At 46.1% G+C, this 10,273-nt stretch overlaps 1 protein-coding gene across 1 annotated transcript in view; it reads left to right on the forward strand.

Moving 5' to 3' along the window:
- SSPN (sarcospan) overlaps nt 1-9,850 on the forward strand; it is a 35,048-nt gene extending 25,198 nt beyond the window's left edge. Inside the window, 2 exon segments of the mRNA NM_001082050.1 lie at nt 1,592-1,678; nt 8,170-9,850. Coding sequence (NP_001075519.1) covers nt 1,592-1,678; nt 8,170-8,535 — 453 coding nt within the window. The 3' untranslated portion in view covers nt 8,536-9,850.
- The last annotated feature ends 423 nt before the right edge of the window (nt 9,851-10,273 follow it).

Below are 10,273 nucleotides of genomic sequence, written 5' to 3' on the forward strand. Positions count from 1 at the left end.
TCTCTCTCTCTCTCTCTCTCTCTGCCTTTCAAGCAGATGAAAATAAACTTTTTTTTTAAAAAAGATAAGCTTATTTTTGTGGGAAAAATTTAAATCATCATAATAAGCATTTTCATGAGCTGTTTGAAGACCCTCCTCACGTGTGGGGCTTTCAAAAACATTTTGCACCAAAGTAAACTTACCTTTAAATTCTATTTTCCATGAATGTTTTCAGGCGCATGGGTATGTTTTGGCTATGTCTTCCGTTTCCTGCCACCATCTGACTCTGGCCCATTTGATAGAGTAGTCCTGCTCAGATTAGGAAAACACTATCCTGTTCTCACTGTAAATCCCTCAACTCCTCTGCCTGGAAACGTGTCTCCAGTTGTGTCATTCCCCTGCTTGCGAATTCTCAAGGGAGCTCCTAGATCCTTACCTTCCTATCTTCCAGCTCTGAAATTTGTTATTTCAAATATAGGTGTGTGTTTTCTATTCTTTTTAAAAAATAATTTAATTGTGGGGAGGGGGAGAGCACCAGATAGACAGCCAGAGCTCCCGTTTGCTGGTTCACTTCCCAAGTGCTCACAACAGCTGGGACTGGGCTGGGCTGCAGCCAGGAGCCAGGAACTCAGTGCAGGTCTCCCACAAGGGTGGCGAGGCCTTGGACCATCACCACCGCCTCCCATGGTCTAGGAGAAAACTGGAGTGAGGACTTGGAGCTGGGTACTGAACGCAGGCACTGTCACAGAGGTCTTGGGCATCTTAACCACAAGGCCTAAGATGCACCCCCAACTTTCCTGTTCTTCCAGCACACTCGGTACAGCCCTGTGTGCACCACACTACACTGTCTACACACAGCAGCTCTCCACCCAAGCTTCCTGGCTAGAATCCTGGTCCCATTATTCACTATCTTACTCCTCTGCTTCCTCATTACGAGGATCACAACAGCACCTACTTTCCAGGGTTTCAGATGATTACATGAGATATGCACATGTTCTTCCAAACATTTGGGGAAAAACAAAATTAAAAGGTTAATTCTGGTGCAAAAGTATTTCCAGATCCATGCCAAGTTTTTCCACAATACAGTTTCCATGCATTTTTGCACACGCCTTGTGTATACATGATAATCAACCCTGCTGCCTCTTTCAAGGATCATTACAATCCACCTCTTGTGTGAAGCCTTTTATCATGTCCAACTCAAAGAAATTTCTTCCTCTTTTTGTACTTCTCTGAGTAGCATTTGACATATAGTGCCCTGAGACTACGGAATGTATGCATGTATTTTTGGTCTCACTTGGGCTATAAACTGATTAAGGTTGAGGACGTTCTATTCATCACTGTATACACTGCGGGACCTTGCGGAGCACCTGGCACACCAAAGGGGTGTACTAAATACTGGCTAAACGGGAAAAAAAAAAAAAAAGAATGGAGTTCACTGTTTTAAAAACTGGCTCCACAAATTGGGCGGGAAACACAGCACAAAGATAAGGAAACGAAATGAACAGCTGAACAGCTCGGCCACACGGACGTGACTGGTCAAAGGCACCGACTAGATGTCGTTAGGACCTTGACCTGCCTGCTAACTTGCCTTATTCCATGTTCCCCACTGCAGGTCTGCGTGGTGGCCTATCTTGGCTTGTTTATGCTTTGTGTCTCGTACCAAGTTGATGAACGGACGTGTATCCAGTTTTCTATGAAAGTAAGTTGTGATTTTTCTTTCTCTTTCATCACTGCATAGAAAGAAACTCGAGTACAAAATAAAGGAGTGCTTTCTAAGGGGTTGTATGCTCATATCTGATGAGTCTAGAAATTGCATTTTTAAGGCAGGCCAAAAAATGTTTTATGAGGGCATGGATCCAGACCCCAAGGTAATACTGGTTTTTTGTTTTTTTTTTTTTAATTCTTCATTTCCGTGGACGGGGTTGGCCCTGGAGCATGTGAAGTGTGTCCTTCGGTGTCCTTAAAAGGAATATTGAGAACTCGACAGTGCAACAAAACACTTGGCCAGTGAAAAGTGTCTCTATCAGCACCCACTTCCGTCTCTCAGGGGTTATTTGGAATATTTTAATAATGAAGCAGTCTGAGAGTATTTCCTTTTGTAGGTGGGACCAGTGAGACAGAAAAAGTACACTGGGTGCATCCAAACGCCCCGTGCCAGGAATCTCAGGACAAGGGGGGAAGGCCGAGATGCGCATGGCTTGGCAAGCGTGCGTGTCTTTCACTGGCATGTGATTTTTTTCTCTGTAAGCACAGTGCACTTGGTGGGATCCAAGTACGCAGCATTTTCACTACGCAGTAGAATTTATCCCAGAATGAAACCTACATATTCCCTTCCAGAGTTCAAGGATAGAAACACCAAATCCAGCAATCAGAGCTAGGAGAAATCAAATCCCTACATTTTCTCTCAACTATGTGGTAGAAAGAGAATAAAAAGCTTTCTGTGTTATTATTTTTTTGTCCATGCAATCGTTTGCTTTTTTTATATAAGAAAACATAAACAATTGGATATCTGAGGAAGGCACTGTGGCACAGCGGCTTCATCTGCTAATTGGGACACCCACATTCAAGTCCAGTCCCCACTTTCAACCCAGCTTTCTGCTAAAGTGCATGGGAGGCAGCAGACTGAGTCTCAAATACTTGGGTTTCTGACACCTACGTGGGAGACCTGGATGGAGTTCCTTGCCACTGGCTTTGGTCTGAATAGAACATCCTTAGTTACTGTCAGCACACAAGGAGTGCACCAGGGAGTGGAAGATGGATCTCTGTCTCTCCCTCTGTCCCTCTAGCCTCCAAATAAATGAGTCATTTCTAAAAGACTGGGTACACTGTTGATAACTCCAACAAGAAAACTTAAGAAATAAGAGTAAAAACTTGCCAATATTACTTGGAAATTATCAAGATGAAAAAATAAAACGTGTTAGAATATTCTCAAATCATTGAAGCTATTGACAAAAGAAGTGCTGATCCTTTAAAAAAAATCATGCTGTGAAGAACTAATTAATGGATTTTTAAAAAAGGTTTATTTATTTGAAAGACAGAGACACGGAGAGGCAGAGGCAGAGAGAGAGAGAGAGAGGTCTTCCATCAACTGGCTCACTCCCCAAATGGCTTCAATGGCTGGGGCTGGGCCAGACTGAAGCCAGGAGCTTCCTCCAGGTTTCACACGCGTGGCCAGGGGCCCAAGGACTTGGGTCATCCTCTTCTGCTCTCCCAGGCCATAGCAGAGAGCTGGATCAGAAGTGGAGCAGCCAGGACCTGAACCAGCTTCACCTACTATGCCACAGCTCCAGCCCCAATTAACAGATTTTAAAAGTTCACATTGTATGAATTAATTTTAAAAGCTGTTGAGATAAAACATATGTACAGAAGAAAAGCTATCTTTTATTGTGTATAGAAGAAATCGTTAGGGCCAGCATTTTAGCATAGCTAGTAAAGCCACTGCTGTGACACCACCATCCCATATGGGCACTGAGTCAAACCCCAGCTGCTCCAGTTCCGAGCGAGCTCCCTGCTAATGGCCTGGGAAAACAGTGGAAGATGGGCCAAGTGCTTGGGCCCCTGACACCCATACGGGAGACCTGGATGAAGCTCCCGACTCCTGGCTTCAGTCTGATGCAGCCGTGGCCATTGTGTTATCTGGAGAGTAAACCAGTAGATGGGAGATCTCTCTCTCTCTGTCTCTCCCCCTCTCTAACTCCCACTTTCAGTAAATAAATAAATCTTAAAATAAAAAGAACTATTTACCTAAGAGTGGTAACAGCTACAGGTTATTTTAAAAAATAGAGTTAGGTTTTGAGTGGATAGGCCTGCATTTGGAGTTTTATTTTTCTGTCTGACAACCTTCTTTAAAAGAAAGTTTAGGGGTTTTTTTGCTTGTTGTTGAGCAAGGCTTGGTTAAAAAAGAAAAAATAAAAAGATCTGATGAAGACTTGGTGGAAAAAAAGAAGCCAGAAAACTTGGTAAGAAATGGGCTCTTAAATTACAGGAACTTCATTCAGTTGATGAAAAACACTATAAACTAGATTTTCATCAACTTTCCCCTTTCCCTCCAGCTAACCCCAGTAAACAGCAGAAGCCAAAGCTTCAGAGAGGCTCCAAGCCCACCTCACCATCAGCACCTTGGTTCAAATAAAGAGCAAGAGCAAAAAAAAAAAAAAAAAAAAATAGAAACATAAAAAAAAAAATAAAGGGTTGGAAAGAAAGTGGGGCAAAGTCACTGCCAACGGCAGGCTGAGCAGTCCCCACTTGGGAGCTCACACTGGCCGCCGTGTTTCCTCCCTGCGATGCCGCTGACAGATGTGGGGGCTCTGCTCTCGCCGAGCGTGACCCTTCCTGATGCTCTCTGTATCATCTCCAGGCCGGGCATGAGCTCCAGCCAATCTCTGGGCTCTCCACTGGCTCAGGAGGCCACGGCTGACTCCCTCTGTGCTTCCCATGGTATTTCGGGGTTTTGGGGGGCTGGGGATGGATCACATCTTCATAAAGGCCACTCACCAGCGTAACAGCCACTTAGTGTCTCCCAGAGTGACCACTGGCTTCAGCTTTGTCTGGGAGCTCATTCCGGTCCCCTTCAGTTCCCAGAGAGCAAGCACCCTGCCCATGCGACCGTCTGGGCCTTATCTTCTGTGTGCACACATGCACATATATTGTTTTTAAAGATACATTTTTTGAGATTTATTTTTATAAGTAAAGGTCTATTTTTATTTCTTTCTGAAAGGGAGAGAGAGATTCTCCATCCGTTGGCTCACTCCCAAATGGCCTCATTGTCTGGGGCTGGACCCAGCCAAAGCTAGGAATCTGGAACTCCAGTGGGGTCTCCTACCTGGGTGGCAGGGGCCCAGGCACTTGGGCCATCTTCCTCTGCCTTTCCTGGTGCATTAGCAGGGAGCTCAGGGGAAGCAGAGCACCCAGGACTTGAAGCAGTCCTCATAGGTGATGCGGTATCACAGGCGGCATCTCAGCTCGGTGCACCACACACTGATGTTAGTGCACATGTGTGGTTTTGCTGGCTTCTAGCATGTTGAAGAGGCTCAGTTACAACTAGCAGTCGCTGTGTTTGTGTATGTGTTTACATCCTTCCTACTAGCCAAACACCTCTCACTACTCCCCCACGTCCACGAATAAGACACAGCTGGCAGGGCTGATGTCCTGAGAATTAGCATTCTTCCCATGTCTACTAACTTGTTTATTTCACAAATATTTAATTGGGGCTACTGTGTCCCCGACGCTGTTCTAAGCCCTGAACAGATACCACCTCTTTCAATGCTACAAAGTAGGTGCCTTTCTGATCGGCACTTCAGGTTTCCCGATGCAGAAATACAGGTGCACATGGATCGATCGATTTGCCCAAGGACCTTGACTAGTGAAGGGAGAAGCAGGTGCTCACCCAGGCAGCTGGGCTCCCTGGTTCATGCTCTTAACCATCACACAGTACCTCTGTGCACTTGTGAAATGGCCTGAAACGGCCTTGTGCAAATCTTTTCATCTCTTAGCCTAAAGGTCATCCCTTTAAAAATAGACAAAATTCCCATTTCAGCCAATGGGCTTTTCCCATATGAACGTTGCAGAAATCTGCTTGCTACAAATGTGTTTGTGTGTAGAACTGGAAGTAGCAGGGACAGTACAGGAAATCTCTCTCTCCTGTTCACATTCACTGGTGACAAAGCGTGCAGGGGGCCCAGGCGGGAAAGTATCACTTTAACATGGGCCTTCCTTGTTGGCGTCATGGTTGTACTGATGTTCCCAGAGCAGAGAGTCCCCTGCTCTCCGTGGGCTACAACAGAGATGCACGCAGTGGGTGTAGGCACACAGCATGGCCAGCACAATTTGGCTGTTGGCACCAAGGGCTTGACTAAATCATCAAGCCTCAATATTCTAGAACAACCCGGAATATTTCGAATATTCTGTCCCATCAGCCCTGCAAAATAACCCCCTCTTTTTTTTTAAACCAGTATAAACACTCCAGTTTTTGTTTGTTTGTTTGTTTGTTTGTTTTGATAGGCAGAGTGGACAGTGAGAGAGAGAGACAGAGAGAAAGGTCTTCCTTTTGCCGTTGGTTCACCCTCCAATGGCCGCCGCGGCTGGCGCGCTGCGGCCGGCGCACCACACTGATCCAAAGCCAGGAGCCAGGTGCTTCTCCTTGTCTCCCATGGGGTGCAGGGCCCAAGCACTTGGGCCATCCTCCACTGCACTCCCGGGCCACAGCAGAGAGCTGGCCTGGAAGAGGGGCAACCTGGACAGAATCCGGCGCCACGACCAGGACTAGAACCTGGTGTGCCGGCGCCGCAAGGCGGAGGATTAGCCTAGTGAGCCGCAGCGCCGACCTTAAACACTCCAGTTTTACATAAAATGTAATCGGAATATATTAGAGACAACATCAAGGCACTGCCTCAGTATCACAAATTAAATTTTCCTTTAACATTTTATATTTCTTGGGCAAGAGTTGGCACTACAGTTAAGACACCACTTGGGGCCTCTGCATGCCACAGTGCAGTCCCAGCTACACTTCCAAGTCCAGCTTCTTGCTACTGCACACCCTGGGAGGCAGCAGATGATGGCTCAAGTACTAGGGTTCCTACCACCCATGTGGGAGACCCGGAATGAGTTCCTGGCTCCTGGATTTGACCTGGCCTGCCATTGGATGGCTGTTGTGGGCATTTGCGGGAGTGAACCAGTGGTTGGGAGACCTCTGGGTGATATTTAAAAAGAGCAAATAAAAAAAAAAAGAAAGCCTTAATAATGCTGCCACTTTTATCCGTCTGGTTCTCTGGTTCCACAATATTACACATGTTGGGTGTGAGCTGCTCTTGGGGTCGTGAGATACACCACATTTCTATAAACTGCTTCACAGATAGAGAAACACAGGTCATCTCTGAAAATCCTTCCAGTTATCTGAAAAATCTCGTGTGTGTGTGTGTGTGTGTGTGTGTGTGTTTTCAAGGTAGCATTGTGAGAAGGTCCACAGATCCCCTCCACTGCCTTGGTAAAGACGTATTAAGATCCATTAAAACACAAATGGCTTTGACTAATTCCATGCTCTCCCAGAGACCCAGACACACGGCACAGGTGCATACGATTCTGCAGGCTCCCTCACAGGCAAATCAGACACTGCCTGGGGCACAGCACCCTCCTCCCCACTCTGAGGGAAGAGAAACAAAATTTTAAGTATTTCACATTGAACACTTAAAGTTGTCATTGTGTGAAAATCACTCATTTGGAGGACTTGCATTCACATATTTCATAGTTTCTTACATACGTTTTGATTTTTGAATTACATATAATTGGAAGTGGGAAGACAGCATATTCTTGGTTTGAGCTACTTTCTGAACTTGGCAATGACTGGAACTAATCTTACTTTAGGGAGTTTTCACTCAACAGAATTGTTCCTTGTAAAGAGGAATTTAAAATTTTTTTAGAAAAAAATATTTGAGAGGTAGAGTCAGAGAGAGAGAGAGAGAAACAAGTGAGTGAGTGCAGTTCTATCCACTGGTTCACTCCCCACATGCTCACATTAGCCACGGTGGGGCTAGGCCAAAGCCAGGAGCCAGGGACTGAATCCAGGGCTCCCACATGGATGGCATGAACCCACCACTTGAACCCGCTGCTGCCTCCCAGGGTGCACATTAGCAGGAAGCTGGAATTGGGAGCAGAGGCAGGACTCAAACCCAGGCCCTCTGATATGGGATGGGGCTTCTTCACCAGCGGGCTACGCGCTGAGCCCGGGGAGCACCTTGTGACTGTCAGGATACAAATCTTGCACCAAATACAGGGGCCCCTGCCGCTCACCTGGCCCTCAGCAGGAGGACATTGAGAGGAACGTGGCCAGCATGTGAGTCCAACCACAGGAACATTTCTTGTTCTGCACCCTGGACTGCAGTTTGCTCTCATCCATGAGATCGTGGGATCTCTATCAGTTATTTCACGTGTAAGCCGAAGGGCTGAAATGTTTGGCCATTCCGATGTTCTTTAGCGGCACCGAGAGAACTGGGGCCAGACTTTGTCGATCCACAGCTAACGTGGAGGCCAACGGCACTGAGGACCTGGGTGGCCGAGGGGCCGCTGCTCAGGATCCACGTCTCGGTGCTGTGTCCGAGGGCACAGCTCCCATGTCAGGCGTGCACTGATTCGCTTTGTGAGTCGGCATCCGTGGTCTTTGTAACCCAGAGAACTTTCCTCCGGCTTTTCTTTCAGCTGCTGTACTTCGTGCTGAGCGCCCTGGGGCTGGTGGTGTGCGTGCTGGCCGTGGCCTTCGCCGCCCACCACTACTCGCTGCTCACGCACCTGACCTGTGAGAACGCCCCCGACTCCTGCCAGTGCAAGCTGCCGTCCTCGGAGCCGCTGAGCCGGACCTTTGTGTACCGGGATGTGACTGACTGTACCAGCATCACGGGCACCTTCCAGGTGTTCCTGCTCGTCCAGATGGTTCTGAACTTGGTCTGTGGCCTTGTGTGCTTGGTGGCCTGCTTTGTGATGTGGAAACACAGGTATCAGGTCTTTTATGTGGGGGTCAGGATGTGCCCCCTGTCGGCTTCCGAAGGCCAGCAGCAGAAGGTGTAGGAGTCTTGCTCAGAATTGGGAGAGAAAATGGCACACTGGCTAGCTGAGGTTAAAAAGAAAAATTATTTTTAAGGAGAAAGAGAGAAAACTTTTGCCAATATTTACTGCTCTAAATGAATATTTTTTATATTTTTCAAGAAACAAAAGAGCATTTCTTCAGGTTTCTATTGTATTTTTAAACATTCGTATAGGTACAACAAGATACACATTGATTTGGGGGATATTCAAAGTCAAAAGCACACCAAACTGGGAAACAATGGCACAGAACTGTCCTCACAGTCTGGGGTTTACTCTTCATGCTCACTTTCGCCACCACTGACGTACAGCTTTCTGGTTAATAAGGTCTGAGGTTTGTAACGGCTGCCCCAGGTCCTTCCCGCCTCCTAGCACTGTCCCCCACTGCATCTTAGAGAAAGGCAAGGTGTGGAGAAGTCACTGGGCAACCAGGTGGAATCTCTTCATTTCCCCTACTGGGGATGTTGTCAAGGCCCAAAACATGAGCGAACTTCAAAAATCTCATGGGAAGTGGAGTTCGAAGTTTATTTTGCTGCCAAAAAATTAAGATCCACACATATATAGGGATCTTCAGAAAGTTCACAGAAAATGCATAATATGGGGAAAAAAAAGATTCACGGATTTCAGAATTTTGTTTGGACCAAACTAAAGTTATCTTTTAATGCCATTTCTGAAGTGCCCTCATAGCTTGGAAAGCCAAGCAGAAAAGAGGCTTTGCAAAAATACAAGTAATTATAAACACCTGGGCCAGGGCGGCTGTCTCAGCTGCCTTCGCTTGGCTCTGTACGTAGATCACTCGCGCGGGGCTTGGCAGGGCTCTCTGCTTCTCAATAATTGAAATATGGTGGTAGTTGTATTCTTAATGATGTAGAAGGTTTAAAAATAATTACATTACGCTTCCATTCTATCATCTACAACAAATCATTCAACCTAATTTCTAGCTAATTGTTAATTATAATTATGCTCAGAAGTCTATTTAATGAGCTCTGGCTGTACTTAGGCAGCTCTGCCAGTGTAAAGAGAAATTATTCTCGTAAGAGAAGAGGCCTAAAGATTCTTTCTTCTGAAAGTCAAGCGTTATAAGGGAAAACTTTTTTTTTTAATTAATAGCTCAGGATAAAAACACCAATTTAAACAAAAACAAGAGCATTTATAATAGGAAGTACTTGTACAGATAGCACGTTTGTGGCACATTGCAGAGTGTCTCTCTTTGCAGCTAAATAGCTTTGAGGAAGGCTGGCGGGTGCAGATGTATTCTGTGCACAAAACTGTATTTGGCTCATAACCCTATTATTGATTCGTAGGCACAGTCCAGCCAGCAGCTCACAATTCTGCTTTCAAGTCCTTATTTAAGCACTACGTCCTTTGATTAGGGGGTAGTTTTTGCTTTGTTTTGAAGTGGCGTGACTTCAAGCCCAAGTCCCCTGTGATGGGAAACTCCTGAACAATATCGATGTTGTACAAAAGGAGCTCAAAACAGAATTTCCTGCAGTTTCAATGTTGTCAAGAACTTTCTCTATCAGTGTACTCAACTGAAAGCAGAAATCCAAGACAGCAGCTGGGCTGCCTCTGCCTCTCCACACTGCCCATCGATACACTTTGCTAACAGTGAAATGCTGTAGTTAAGAGAAAGGCATTTTCTTGTTTGCCCTGGAAGGCAGATGAGTGATTCCGCTGATAGTGGTAGTGGTGCCAATCTGTACACCACCGAACTCTCCAAACT

The sequence above is a fragment of the Oryctolagus cuniculus genome, chromosome 9 (genome assembly GCF_964237555.1).
Source record: "Oryctolagus cuniculus chromosome 9, mOryCun1.1, whole genome shotgun sequence".
In the NCBI taxonomy this organism is placed as follows: domain Eukaryota; kingdom Metazoa; phylum Chordata; class Mammalia; order Lagomorpha; family Leporidae; genus Oryctolagus; species Oryctolagus cuniculus.